The sequence below is a fragment of the Gopherus flavomarginatus genome, chromosome 11, assembly GCF_025201925.1.
Source record: "Gopherus flavomarginatus isolate rGopFla2 chromosome 11, rGopFla2.mat.asm, whole genome shotgun sequence".
NCBI classification, from domain to species: domain Eukaryota; kingdom Metazoa; phylum Chordata; order Testudines; family Testudinidae; genus Gopherus; species Gopherus flavomarginatus.
The window spans coordinates 5,434,605-5,449,444 of NC_066627.1; the positions used below are offsets into that span (position 1 = coordinate 5,434,605).

The 14,840-nt window shown below is 51.5% G+C and overlaps 1 protein-coding gene across 2 annotated transcripts; it reads left to right on the forward strand.

The window, feature by feature from the left end:
• Positions 1-4,683: 4,683 nt before the first annotated feature.
• Positions 4,684-10,302, forward strand: LOC127031547 (H-2 class II histocompatibility antigen, E-S beta chain-like). Of its 2 annotated transcripts, XM_050918479.1 has the most exons (6): positions 4,684-5,017; positions 5,559-5,834; positions 6,159-6,428; positions 6,522-6,809; positions 7,241-7,345; positions 7,699-7,797. In XM_050918479.1, the coding sequence occupies exons 1-5, from the start codon at positions 4,948-4,950 to the stop codon at positions 7,327-7,329; spliced, it is 993 nt and encodes a 330-aa protein (XP_050774436.1). In that variant the 5' UTR covers positions 4,684-4,947; the 3' UTR covers positions 7,330-7,345; positions 7,699-7,797. The 2 variants fall into 2 exon arrangements, with proteins under 2 accessions (XP_050774436.1, XP_050774435.1); XM_050918478.1 differs by lacking the exon at positions 7,241-7,345 and having other exon boundaries at positions 7,699-10,302.
• Positions 10,303-14,840: the final 4,538 nt, after the last annotated feature.

Sequence of the window (14,840 nt, forward strand, 5' to 3'; positions counted from 1 at the left end):
CTTCTGAGCAGAGCTGTTCCCTTTTCAGCCCTGTCTCCAGCTGCAGCCAGCTCTGCTGGGTTGGGGGCGGGCCTAGCTGGGCCCAATATAGTCTTTTAACCCCTTCCATCCCAGTGTGGGGTTTGTATATGAGATCCTCCACCCCACCCCATATGCACACACACTCTCACTGCAGGGGCCAGGAGTGAGCCAGGTCTCCAGATGGAACAATTCCTGCTTGGGCTTCCCCTGCAGGGGGCCGTAAGGGACCGTATCGCCCGGTGCAGACATAGCCACGGACCCTCAACTCTGCTCCAGCCACGGCTAAGCCAGCAGGAGGCGCTTCGACCTTTGTGGCACTTTCTCTCCCAGTCCCAGATGCTGACTGAGCAGATGCAGAGCTGGCTGTGCCAGGGCCATCAGTTTGCACTGAGGTCACATGGGGCATCCCTGGTGAAGAGAAGGTGCTGGGAGTGGGGATGGGTCATGGATAAGGGCACAATAACTGAGTTCACAGGGTGGGGTGTACCTCTGTTGAACTTCCACCCTGTGCTGTTGCCCACCCTTCAATCACCCCTGTCTCTCAGAGCTTCCAGCCCCCTCTACGACCTCCCCTAGTTTCCATTCTCTTTCTTCCCGCTCCACCGGGCAGCATCTCAATCATTCTGCATTGGGGAATTTGTGGCAATTATGATGCTTGACCTATAATTACATTTTTCATCTTCAGGGAAATTGTTTGGGGATCCCTTAGTCTGAGAATTGTGTCTTCAACTCAGGGCCCAGGGGTTTGGGGATTTTATTACTGCTGCTTATTAAATCTGTGGAGGGACTTATCACCTTGTGACTATCCTACTTGTGAGTCTTTTGGACTTTACTGAACCCCATCAGCTGGTGCACTTAAGATATTGTGATCACAGGTCATCAAGGGCTCCTACAAAGTATGCATAACAGCGGGACACTAATTTTACATTTACATGTGATGGGAAATCATGGGTATTATCAGTGTGGGCACTGGTGACCCTGAGAATACAGTTTTGTAATGTTATATTTATCTCTTGTTTAATAGAATTACTGTGTTGAATATATATTGTGTGTTTGTGTTATTTCTGGGGAGGGTCCAACTATCTGGCAAGTAAGTGGGAGTTATCCTGAGCTTAGAATTTTTCTCCCATGCTGCCCTGGTGATGCTGCCAGGAAGTAGTGAGGGAGGTGAAGACACCGCTGCATAAATTCAAAGGGGAAGAAAATAAAAAAGGTACATCCTACTGAGTGGGAATCAGGATCCAGAACAACCCAGGCCTGTCCATCAAAACATGTAAGGAGACTGGTGCTAAAGGAGATAACTGGGTGGAGGGTGGGGGCACTACATACAAAAGTGAAAAGCTCTTTATTAATAGTATTCTGAGCTGCTGCTTTACAAAATATGATACTTAAGATGCTAATTCTGGCTGAAAGCCTTGCTCATGTACTGGATCGAATACTTCCGCTGTTTGCTTCTGTTGAAATGCTTGGTCATGTTCCCACAGCATCTCTCTGTCAGCTTGCTTTCAGAACGACACACCCGTCCAAAAATCTCAGCCACCAAGCCGATTCCTCCAAACGGCCTTTGATTTAGTTGCTGCTTCACCCTGGCAGGTTCACACAATTTAAAAGTTTCCTTATTTGTCCATAACGTCTCTCAGTAGCTTGGAACCATTTTTGTCCAAATCCCACTGACTGGGTCATGTTAATAAACTAAACATTGTGAAACAATTTTTTCAATAGATGTAACTCTACGCTACTTCTTGGATTTGTTTTTAATCAAGGGCATTTCAATCTTTTATACAATTGCTTAGTTTTAATAGAATTATTCTTTTTCCATTTTCAAATCACTATCATATAGGTTTTTTCTTGCTAACAACATTTGCTTGACACCATGGCTAAACAGAACTTTGGATGAGAGTGTTAATGGTGATACTCCATTTATATATTCACTGATCTGTCTTGGTGCCGGGTTGGTTTTTGCGTCCAAAGCACACAGCCATGTGAAAAAGACAACACAAGCTATTGTGGCTCCTTGTTGGATGTAGGGCCTGGATGAGCTCCCGCCTAACATCTAGTAGTGAGCTGGGGAAGAGGCCTTCAGTAGCCAACCTTGTTTGCATCGGCATACCCACCCTGCCGAGGTGCTCAGCATGATGGGGATATGACCAGGGCTGGCTCCCAGCACCAGCATTCCAAGCTGGTGCTTGGGGCGGCAATCTGAAAGGGGCGGCAGTCCCTGTGTTTTCGCTGCCCTAAGCAGCGCACTGAATTGCCGCCTCGGACAGCGGGGGCAGTCCGTGTGCACGTTTAGGGCGGCAGGCGCATTTCCGCGGTGGCAGCAATTCGGCGGCAGCTTCTATGTTTAGCTGCCCGCGGCGGCTTCAGCTAAACATAAAAGCTGCTGACGAATTGCTGCCACAGCGGAAACACGCCTGCCGCTCTAGGACTGCCCCCACACGGATTGCCCCCACTGCCACTGCGGCAAGTTCGGCGCGCTGCTTGGGGCGGCGACAACTGTAGAGTCGACCCTGGATATGATGACTTTCGGCTGGCGTTGGATCACAAGTCACTTTCTAATCTGAGGCAGGGGTACTAAAGGGTTGTTGTCCTTGTTGTGCTAATCAAGGGCAGCAGAACTGTACTTGTACCCTGGGTGACACTCTGTACCTCAAAGTAGCACCCTGAAACCCTCATATTCACCACTGTCATATAATTATGATGTATTGTAAAAATATGCCTTGTGAGGTATCATTTTAGAAGTCTTGATCTCTTGAACATTATTATCCTCTTGCATTAGATGCGCTATTCTTGTATATGAAGTTATGAAGCCTTGCTATACGTATTACTGAAATACGTTGTGCGGTTTGAAACACCCACTACCAGTCTTTCAGTTGCAACAGATGAGTAGCCATCAATAGCCAAACGGGCATTAAATGGCTAATCAACACCCAACTCACTATGCCAGAGACTTCTCTGAGGGTATGGCTACATTTGGAATTTCAAAGCGCTGCCCCGGCAGCGCTGCGGGAGCACTGCCGTGGCAGCGCTTTTAAGTGTGAGTGTAGTCAGAGTGGCAGCGCTGGGAGAGAGCTCTCCCAGCGCTGCATGTAAACCACATCCCTTACGGGTGTAGCGTGCAGCGCTGGGAGCCACGCTCCCAGCGCTGCTGCCCTGATTACACTGACGCTTTACAGCGCTGTATCTTGCAGCGCTCGGGGGGTGTTTTTTCACACCCCAGTTGCAGAGCTGTAAAGTGTGAGTGTAGCCAAGGCCAGAGAAGGTATATGTGCCCTGGGGGCTAACACACACCTCACAGCAAGGATCTTTTTAGCAGCTGGAAGAAAGTCTAAAAGAGGGAGAGAGACATAATCACTTGGCCTCTTCTCCCCCTCCCTCCCCGCCCCCATCTCAACACCTGGAAGCAGGTGTGGAAGACAAAGACTTTGAACTAGGGATGTAAAAACTGTGTAAAAACAGTAACCGTGTAAAAGATCAAAATTCTATTGGTTACATGGTTAAACATTTACTCAGGGAAGTAGGGGTGCAGGAGGGTGCCCCCATGTCCAGGGTCCCTGCTGTTGGCCCTGTGTCTGGGGATCCCCACTGCCAGCCCTGTGGCTGAGGCTCTGCTGTTGGCAGACACCCTGGCACACCAGCGGTTCCGGCTGCCACTGCACCTGGTGCTCTGCTGTCGTCCAGCACCCCTGCTTGCATGGGGTCCAGGCTGCCAGCCGGTGCCTGAGGTCCTACTACTACCCGGCATTCTGGTGTGCCTGGGATCCTGACTGCTGGCCCTGGGCTCAGGGATCCCAGCTGCTGGCCTATGCCTGGGATTCCAGCTGCCAGCCCCATGCCTGGGAATCCCCACTGCCAACCACGCACCTGGGGCTCTGCCAGGACCGGCGCTAGAGGTTTTAGCACCCTATGCGCACGGCAATTTTGCCGCCCCACGCCCTGGTCCCGCGGCTCCGGTGGAGGTGCCGCAGTCGTGCCTGCAGGAGGTCCACTGGAGCTGTGGGAGCAGCCGACCGTCCGCAGGCACGACTGTGGCAGCTCCACCGAAGCCGCCTGCTGCCCGCTCCGGCAAAATGCCACCCCCCCAATAATCCTGGTGCCCTAGGCGATTGCCTAGGCCGCCTAAATGGAAGCACCAGCCCTGGGCTCTGCTCAGGGGCAGCAGGTTTGTATAATTTGTATAATCTGGTGATGTCCCGAATGGGTCCAAGTCCTGCCCCCCCCCAGGCTCTGGGAGGGAGTTTGGGTGCAGGAGGGGGTTTGGAGAGCAGGCTCTGGGAGGAAGTTTGGGTGTGGGAGAGGTGCGGGCTCTGGCACAGAGTTTGGGTGCTGGGTGCTGGCTCTGGGCTGGGGCAGAGGGTTGGGGTATAGGGGGTGGTGCGGGGCAGGGAGGCTGGGCCAGGGATGAGGCATTTGGGGTGGAAGCAGCGAGCTCTGGGGAAGGGGGGCTTCACCCCGACCCCCCACGCAAGCCCCGCCAGACTGCTGCTCAGGGAGGTCCAGCCGGAGTCGCCTGCCAGGGGGATGGGGCTGCCAGGCGCCTCCTCCCCTTCTCCCCCCGCAGGCGCAGCCGCCGCCGCAGCCTGCCCCAGCGCCGCCCCCTTGCAGCCGCAGCAGCAGCGGGTCAGAGGCTGCAGGGCGAGGCGGGCGGGGGCGGCAGGCGGGGCCGGGGGAGAGACCCGGCCCGAGCATGGCTGCAGCCCGGGCACCACCTGTTCGTGTAACTCGCTGTCCCGTGACGCAGCGAGCAGCTGGCGGGGGCGGGGGGACAATTGGTTTCTCTTTCAAGGCTGCTGCGCTGGAGGGTCTGGGTTTCCCCTCTTGTGTTTCCTGTCGGAGCAGAGCTCAGTGCAGGGAGGGGCGGCTGTGCCCTCTCTGGGGCCTGGCCCCAGACCCCACTCGTAGAGCTGCCGGACTGTCCCCAGGGCGATGGCTTCTTGGGCCAAACCTGTTTTGGCGTCCTTATGGCTCTTGTCTCTGTGCTCTGTCGCCTTGGCTGGTAAGTGACCCCTGCTCTCCCGGAGGCCTGGGTCCCATTCCCATCCCAGTCTCTCTCCCCGAGGGCTGTGGGCTGCAGGGCCCCCTTGGGTCACTCTCCCAGATGTCTGGGTCCCATTCCCATCCCAGTCTCTCTCCCCGAGGGCTGTGGGCTGCAGGGCCCCCTTGGGTCACTCTCCCAGAAGTCTGGGTCCCATTCCCATCCCAGTCTCTCTCTCCGAGGGCTGTGGGCTGCAGGGCCCCCTTGAGTCGCTGTCTCAGATGTCTGAGTCCCATTCCCATCCCAGTCTCTCTCCCCGAGGGCTGTGGGCTGCAGGGCCCCCTTGAGTCGCTGTTCCAGATGTCTGGGTCCCATTCCCATCCCAGTCTCTCTCCCCAAGGGCTGTGGGCTGCAGGGCCCCCTTGGGTCACTCTCCCAGATGTCTGAGTCCCATTCCCATCCCAGTCTCTCTCCCCGAGGGCTGTGGGCTGCAGGGCCCCCTTGAGTCGCTGTCCCAGATGTCTGGGTCCCATTCCCACTGCAGTCTTTCTCCTTCCTGCAGGGGTTCACCATGTCTCCAACTTCCAGCTCATCTCTCCCTGGGCGGCTCCCGGTCTGCCCAAGCGGCTGAATGTGTTGAAGGTGAATGACCTGGTGCGCTCAACCTATGACAGCAACACCGGCAGGTTGGTTCCCTACAGTGGGTACAGCCTGGGTGACCAGGAGACCCCTCAGTACTGGAGTACAGCCCATACTGAATGCATGGCCTGGGACTCCTGGGTAGAGAGCAAGTACCAGGCCCTGGTGCAGGAGGTGAACACCAGCTCCCCACAGAGAGGTGAGTCCCTGAGCCCCAGCACTTGGCTCAGCTTTGGAAAGGGATGTGTAGGTGGCTCGAAGGAGGTAGGAGGGAGCTGGGGGAAGGGTACACCAGAGGGGAGGGACTTCTCTGATACCTAGTATTGAGAGTGGGGGGGTGGGGCTTGGATTCTGGACTCGTGGGTTCTTTCCCTGGGTGTAGGAGGCAGCAGAGTCTAGTGGGTTAGAGGAGGGCATGCAGGGAGTCAGGACTCCTGGGTTCTATGGATGAGAACGTCTCACGCACTCTGGCCCCAGCTGGCAGCTCTGTGCTCAGCTGCTCACTCAGCCATTCTGTCCCCAGAGCCCTACTACATGCAGATCCTGAAGACCTGTGAGCTGGACGATGCCACTGGTGCTGTCCAAGCTGTCACCAGATATTCCCTCAATGGGGAGGACATGCTGCGGTACCAGTCTGAGCAGAACCGCTGGTTCTCGGAGCACCCGGCAGCCTGGCGAGTGGCAGAGCGCTGGAACCGTGATGGAGACACTTTCACTATGTGGAACCTCTTCCTGCCCCAGAGTTGCAGGTTCTGGATTGAACTCACTCTGCCTTTCATCACTCAGAAGACAGGTGACAGCTTTGCCGGTGCTCCTCACTCTCAATCCGCAGCCCCCTGCTATCCCATTCCCTGTGACTAATAACCCTTTCTCACTCTCCCCCCAGCCCAGCCCACAGTACATCTGGCCCTCGTCCCAGGGACCCAGGACCAGCTGCACCGCCTCGTCTGCCACGTGACGGGGTTCTATCCCCGTGACATCGAGGTGACCTGGGAGCGGGGAGGACAGGTGGCCCAGGGGGAGCAGCTGACCAGTGGTATCCTGCCCAATGGGGACCTGACTTTCCAGATCCAAGTGTCCATCGAACTGGGGCAGGAGGGGGTTGGCCCTGCAGAGCATGCATGTGTGGTGAGACACAGCAGCCTGGGGCACGACCCGCTGAGGGTGACTTGGGGTAAGTACTGGGGGGGAGGGGCAGAGTATGGGGAGCAGTGGGGAGAAGCTGGAAATGGGGCACCTCTAACTGAGGGAAGGGGAATGGAGGAGGTGGACACAAAGGGTAGGGGAGAGAGGTGGGTGGGAAATGCAAGGAGGGAGTTTTGGGGGAGCACCAGGGGATGGGTAAACAGAGGGAGGTACTAAGGGGAGGTGGGGCTCAGAGGGGAGGGGAAGAAGAGAAGGGGCACTGGGGGGGCTCACAGACTGGGAGGGGGAGGCAGAAAGAAGGATGTCTAGTTGCAGGGCAGACACAAAGGAGGCTGGTGACTGGTGGGGCAAACTGGCTGCAGGAAAGGTGATGCTAGCCCAGGGTTATTGGGCAGGGAGTGAATAGGGTGCAGGGGCTTCGGAGGGCCCATGGCTCAGTCTGTCTCGGTGCATTTCCAGATTCCCAGGTCACAGGCCAGGCTGGTTTGCCGGCAATCGTTGCTGGCTGCATCCTCGCTGCCTTGGTAGTTGGGGCCTTGGGCTGGTAACTGAGGAGGAGGCAAGGTGAGTGATGCCCCCCATAGCGCTCTCTACAGCACAGCTCTCCCCTCTAAGCTCCTGCCCCTCTTCCTGCAGCAAGGATCCCCCTAGCACTGCCCTGGGGCCAGCATGAACCAGGAGGGGATGGTGCCCCCTGCTGAGTCCCCATCCTGCACTATGAGCCTGGCCGTGCTTAGCAGGAGATCACAGGGGCTCCGTGCTGAGGCCTCGCTGGATACAGGGGAAGTGGCTGTGGGAGCTGCCCCAGCTGTGATGCCCATTGTCCCTCTCACACACCTTCGCTGCAGTGGGTCAGGCCAAGCCTTGGGTGGCAGAATCTCAAGATGAGTCAATTCCTGCTTTGGCTTCCCCTGCAGGGGCCCAAAGGGAGCCATATCACCCGGCGCAGACACAACTAGAGACTTTCGACTCTGCTCCAGCCACAGCTAAGCCAGCAGGAAACTCCTCGTCCACAGCATCTTCTTGCCCAGATGCCACCGAGTGACCAGACTCAGAGCCGGCTGTGCGAGGGCCATCGGATTTGGCTGGAGCTACATGGCACATCCCTGGAGAAGAGTGTGTGCTGGGGGATCAAATATTGTTCATTTCATGGATCAAGTACTTCTACTGCTCACTTCTGTTCAAATGCTTAGTCATGTTCCCACAGCATCTCTCTGTCAGTTTGCTTTCTGAGCGACACACCAGTCCCAGACATCTTGGCTCCACTGCTGATTCCACCAAGCTGCCTTCGGTTTCACTGCTGCTCCACCTTGGCCGGCTCATGCATTTTAAAAATTTTCTTTCTTCTTCCACCATAAAACCTTCAAGTAATTTGTAACCGTTTTTGACCAAACCCCAGTGACTGCAGACTAATGAAATTTTACGCTTGGCATGTTAGCCAACTAAATATTGTGAAACAATATTTTCAATAGATGTTGTCACAACCCAATGGCCCCCTCCCTCAGGTCTCCTGGGGAGACAAACCAGCATTGTATGTTGCTAATGCTGTTGCAGGTACTGCAAGGTATTTCGAGAAGGGTTAAAGGTATGAGTGTGGAATGAAAGGTTCCTTTGCAGGTTGCGAGAGGCCGAAGAGGGAGGGAGACAGAAGAGAATGGGTTAACTCAATGCTTCAGCTCAGTCCAAAAATAAAAGGCTGATTCCAGCCCAAGGTCACTGCACACAGCTGACTCTCGGCTACCAGCCAAGAAAGATGGGAGCCTAGATTCCAATGCTGATCAGCCGTAAGAAGAAGAACTAAGCTGAGCAGGACTAAAAAATTGCAAAAACTAATGAGACTGCGAAGGCCAGCAAGGGGGAAAACAAAGTCTCGCATCCCTGAAGCCGAGGGGTGAACATTGTAAGCCCCGGTTCTGGCGTGGGTAGAGTGACATTTCAAGTGACTGGAAAGACCTTAAGAGTTGTACTAAGGGATTGTAACAACATGTTCAGGAAACAGAAGGGTACAGCTGTGGACTCAGGAGTGTCACAGTCTTGGGCAATGGCATCAACGATGGGTTCAAGGCTGGACGGGCATTAGGGAGCACAGACATGGGAATCCGGCTGCCTGGCCCGCTGGGGTCACTTGAGGTTGGCGGACTGGATGCCCGCGCCACGGGGGAGGCAGCAAAAAGGGACGAGACCCTGCTGCCTCTTTCAAAGGGGGGTGAGGACCTCTCCCGGCAGGAGAGGGCTCTCATCAAGGTGGAATACAATCCCTGGGGTTCAGTGGCGGAGCTCCAGAAAAGGGTGCAGACTTGGCTGGATTTGTTAGACCTGTCTGCCAAGTATGAAAAGCAGAAGGCTAAAAACCTAGGGGCAGCCTTTGGATTAATATGGACTGCAGCGGCCACGTGGTATCAAACGTTGTCGGGACAGAAAGAGGAATTTGGGCAGTGTAGTATTTTTATAAGTAATATTGTTTAAGGAAAGGAACCAGGAGGGTGGGAGGTAGTTACGAAGCCCGTCCTCCTTGCTAAATTGGTAATGTAACGAAGCCTGTGCCCATAAAAAAATAAAAAAAAAAAAACAGGTTGAAAGCCCTGAGGGCATAGTGACAGGAGTAAGGGAAGCAATAAATACAGGCGTGGGAAATTCAAATCCCTGGAACAATACTTGGAAAGGTGAAGTCTGAGTTAATAAAGGTGTAATGTTAAAAAATAAGCAAGTAATTAAAAAAAAAGTAAAAAGTTTACTCTACAAATGCAAAAAAAATCCCTAAGCAGTTAAACATTATACAAATATTTTAAGAAAATTCTTGGTTTCTTTGCACCCATTCTAAAAAAAAAATGGACCTTTTCCCAAAAAAATTCTGTAAATAAGCCAGGCAAAAACCCAATCTGATTTAAATCATTTGACTATAAGCAATTTAGTCAAATTTGCTAAAAAAAATGAGTGTCTATTAAAACTTAACTGCCCCCAAATAAATATAAATGTATCTATATACAGCTGTGTAAAAATTAAAGCAGTGCACGGGGTGATTAAAAAAAATGGTTTTGTTTTTAAATAATGCCACTAAAATCCATTTAAATCTTTCATTCAGAGTTCCAAACCAAAAAATGTTTTTTGCTGAACATGGGTAACTAAAGTGCTGTTTGGCTTTGGTATCTGGCATTTTACCCTTAAGGGGTAACTCGGTGCTTTACAAAATTTAAAATTTTTTAAATAAAGACCAAAGTCATTGCTGCAGCAGGGCAGTCAAAACCAAAAGAATGGGAAAAAATTCTAAATTTGTTTTTTGGTAATAGCAAATAAAAACTGTAGTAAAAGAAAAAAGGACTGTGCCCCACACTTAGGCTTAAGGTGGCTCTGTGTAATCAAACTGTCACATTGCTAAGGGTATATACAAATTCTGTAAGTACAAAAAACCCAAACCAGTTACACCTTATAAAAATTAATATAGCTATTGTTATACAAATTAAAATATAAAAAATGTGCATTTTCCCCAGAACATGTGCAGTGTATATTGTAAAAAAGAAAAATATACCATACTAATTAATTAGAATCGTATTAGGGCTCCAAAGGAAGCCACAATAGGTTGTGATTTCTTTTTCAGATGTGTGTGTGTTTTAAAGCAAAAATTAAAAGTTAAAAGTAATCAAAACTCTGGTGAAAGTTGATTGTGTCTCTTTTAAGACAGAGTCTCTGAGTTGCTAATGACTTTAAAGCAAGCCAAAAAGTGTCTGTGTTAATGCAAATTACCTAATTGTTAAAGGTAAAAGCCATTGAAACTTGGCCTGCCTATGGAACAAACACAGGAAAATATGGGGGTAATTCCTCTGTTTTGCCTGCAATCAGCAAGGATATTTATGAAATGTATATATATTTTAAGAAGTAATCTGCCACCCCCAAAGCGGTAAGAACATGTTTTTGTCTTTCAAAAAAACAGAAAAAGCCGATATCAGCTGAAAAGTAACCCAGAATACCATGAATCTAGTGTCACAATAGACATTGTTTTGTTTTGTGGTGTTTGTCTTGTTGCTAGCAGTGTTGTGTATTAAATGCTGCAAGGAAACATCCTCAGGCAGCAGACACTATATTAGAAAAAAGTGATTTTAAAGCAGGAATTACAAATAGTGTAGACCTGGAGGTAATTAAAAATAAATCAAGCTCTCTGTCCCACCTGCAGGACAGCCTAATACAAAACCAAATCAAAATGAAAAACCATTCTGCTATGGCACATGGAATGTACTGAAAGCTGGACCGGCTTTAGGGGTTTTAGCGCCCTTGGTGCACAGCAATTTTGCCACCTCGCGTGCTGGTCCGTGGCTCCGGTGGAGCTGCTGCAGTGGTGCCTGCAGGAGGTCCACCGGAGCCGCGGGAGCAGCCGACCGTCCACAGGCACGACTGCGGCAGCTCCACCGGAGCCGCCTGCCGCCCCCTCCGGCAAAATGCAGCCCACCAATAATCCTGGCACCCTAGGCAATTGCCTAGGCCACCTAAATGGAAGCGCCGGCCTTGACTGAAAGGCAGATACTTGCTTTGTCCACCTTGGAACTAGGGTGACCATATGTCCAGATTTTGTAGGGACAGTCCCGTTTTTTGTGTCTTTTTCTTACATAGGCTCCTATTACCCCCCCCCCCCCCCAGCCCCATCCTGATTTTTCACATTTTCTGTCTGGTCACCCTGCTTGGAACACAAAATATTTTAAATAATATAAAAAAATACTAATGTTTTAATACACTTGCTAAAGCAAAGAAAAAGATCACTGTTTAATACTTATCAGTATAAATGAATGCAGTATGTTTCTAGCATAGTAAAGCCAAACCTTTTAATTGGGGAAATTGTTGTTAAAATTGCACACCAACAGGCTCTGGAAGTACAAATATGAAAAGCTAGCCCACTCCCCATATTTCACATGGGATCCTTCTGGCTACCCCGGACCTCCCTTGGATCCCAGAGGGACAAACCCTGTTCCTCATGTGGTGGCCTGGGAAACCCTTTGGCAAGCGATAGCAGTCCCTGAGTCCTGGATGCAATATTGTTGTTGTGACCTCCTCAACCAGGCAAACAACATCCACAGTGGAAGCCAGGAAGGGCTGTAACGGAACGACTAATAATTTAAATGGTTTTTGTATGTGCCTCAATTTCCCCAATAGGTGCATTTACATTGTTCTTTTTCCCCCCCTTTTGCTTTGTTAACAGGACAGGCAGCAATAGCGATTGCCCAGGGATACCCCAAACAGTGGTGGTGGGACCGCTCTTGCTGCTTCAGGCCTGCAGAACCCTTCATTGTAATACAATGGTTTTCTGCGTATTTTCCAAGGGCGGCCTCCGGCCAAGAGCCCCAGATCCCCTGGCCCTGCGTATCCCTCCCCAATTGGATCCCAAATGGGATTAATCCAGAAGAGCTCCATACCCCGCCAGGCAGCACCACACGGGACAATGTTATGGCCCATTGCCACACCAGTGGTGGTGGCAAATTCCACCAGCCACTCAACGCTGGCTCCTCCTCAATGCCACCTTGGGAGCTTTAGACATTTATTTGCCTCTGAAGCACTTCCAAGCCCCAGCCTTCCTTCCCAATTGTACCAGGGGGGCCACCTTCCATCTCGCCCTCCTTACCCAGATGTCCCCCCGTAAAAGGCAGACCTTAATAAGCTCCTTGTGGGATGGGGCCAATTCAGCAGTCAGTATTTGGAATATTCAGCAAGGGGCCATAAAAGACAAGCAGTTGGAAGAATTGGAAAAGGCCATAGGGCTGGTCACAAGTGTGGATCTCACCCATCCGACAGTGGCCACCTCCGCCCTCAAACATACTGCTGAATTGGCCCTCCACACATGGGACACCTTGCAGGAATTAATTAAAACCATAATTGATGCCAGACACCAACTAGCTTGGGATTCTGTGTGTGTTCCTAAATCCAACAATATTTAACTCAGCAAATTCGCAGCATCCAGAAGGATGTGCTCCATAAAGCCTGGCCCGGGGAAATCCATTCCCACTCAGGAATTTCCCGGGAACAATGGCCTTTTCGCTACTCCTGGAGGCTCACTAATTGGAAGTGCACAGGCATAGCCTGCTCCTTCATGGCCTTTGCCCCCATGAAAAAAGTGTAGGCCCCCGCTATAAAAATCCAACCAGGCTTTTGGTGTAACCCTTCTGCCAGGCCGAATTGATAGCAGCAAGGGCCAGGTTCAATACATAGGGGTCTCTTCCCTAAAACGTAATGCAAAACCAGCTCGAGCCCCCACCCAGTGACCTGGGAAAATCTTACACACATCCCTGGGCACCTCGAAGAGGCAATACTTCCCCTCTCGCAAGCACAGAGTCTCGGTGTAGCAGAAAAGGTTTAATAACATGAGATAAACAACAAGCACTAAATTGGGAAAACACCTCAACTAGAGTTCATAGACCAAACCGCGAGCAAAGACCCTCCCCAGGAAATTGGACCGTGGCCTTTTCCCTGGGCTCTTGAGTCCAGCAACCCCCAAATCACCCCAAGACTCCAAAGTCCAATACCCCAAATGTCCCTAGAGTCCAGCAACCCAAAGATCACCCACAGTCCCAAAAGTCCCACAATCCAAAAGTCTCTGTCCCTGGTCAGTGCAGCCCCAGAGTTCGAGCGTCTATCTGCAGGGGTTTTCCCCCCACCCAGCCTGAGTAGAAAGGGGCACCTTACATGGTCTGGGGCCAACTGCCCTCCTTTTCTGTGGGGTTCTGCTTCCGCCTTCTCTACGAACTGCTCCGCTCTACCAGCCACTCCACTCTGCTCCTCCAGCCGTCCTCACAAACTGCTCCGCTCTGCTCCACCAGCTGCTCTGCTCCACCACCCATCTCGTGATCTGCTCCAGCCGTCCCCGCAAACTGCTCGGCTCCGCTCGCTCCATGGGCCGCTCCACCCATCCCACAGCTGCTCCGCTCTGCCAGCTGCTCTGCTCCACCAACTGTCCCGTGATCCGCTCCAGCTGTCCCCACAAACTGCTCGGCTCCACTCCACTCTGCCAGCTGCTCTGCTCCGCAGTATAGCTTCAGGCTCCCCCACTAGTTAGCACAGTACTCACAGCTCAACAATTCCAGCTCTTTAGTGATTTCAGCTCACAGTAGGGGAGCCCCAGTGCTAGTACACCATTAGCCCATAGTGAGTTCAGCTCAGTAACCTGTATCTAGATTCCTAAGGGAATAAAAAACCAACTCTGATATTTCACAGTAGAGAGAGAAGTAGGTGAAACTGGTGCTTCTGGCTCACACAAGGCACCTGCACCCCCAGATACAAATACCTGTCCCCAGCATCTCTCAATTCACTGAGTTTTGGAACCCATGTCCCTTGTCTAGCAAGTGCTATTTAGTTGATAGTGAAACCCTTTATCATAAAACAGTTTCATAGTTCCTCATTTACTTAATCAGGGTGACAACACTTTATTCCTCCTGCCCCAATAACAAAGAAATTGGGGATCCCACAGCTGTGAAAGTGACCATTTTAGGCTGCCGTGGGCAATACTAGGCGGAGTGGGTGTTGAGTGGGCTCTTTTCCACACTCCCCATAATTCACCACCAGATGTCAGGGTAGAGCTCATCCTGACTCTGCTTATATTGGGAAGGCTGCCTCTGGGAATGGGTAGTCCATCGCAATGTGTGGGAGGTGGCTCTCCCCAGAGACATGGCTAAGCGGTATGTGCTGACTGCAGACCCTGAATATCAGCACATATGGATTGCAAAGGGCAACACCTGGCAACTATGGCCTATGGAATCCCCTCAAATGATGTGTGAAAAAAGAGCAATGCCAGGCCGCTTTTACAAGGTGAGTCAACACATCTACTGGGATGGGAAGGCATCGGGATATGCCCCCAGCAAGGCACATTTGTTCACCAATACCTCTGCGTATCTGTGGAGAACCACCTACCCCAGGGTGCCCCTACATTTGCGTTTGCAATCTCAAGTGCAAAATTTTTTGGTGTATTGGCCCATTGTTATCCAAAGTAGTGTTAACGTTTCTAACTATATAGTGTTTAATTTTTCATGGATCACGCCCAATGTTTTCCTTCCATTGACGCACACCGGGGAACAACTGACCGTGT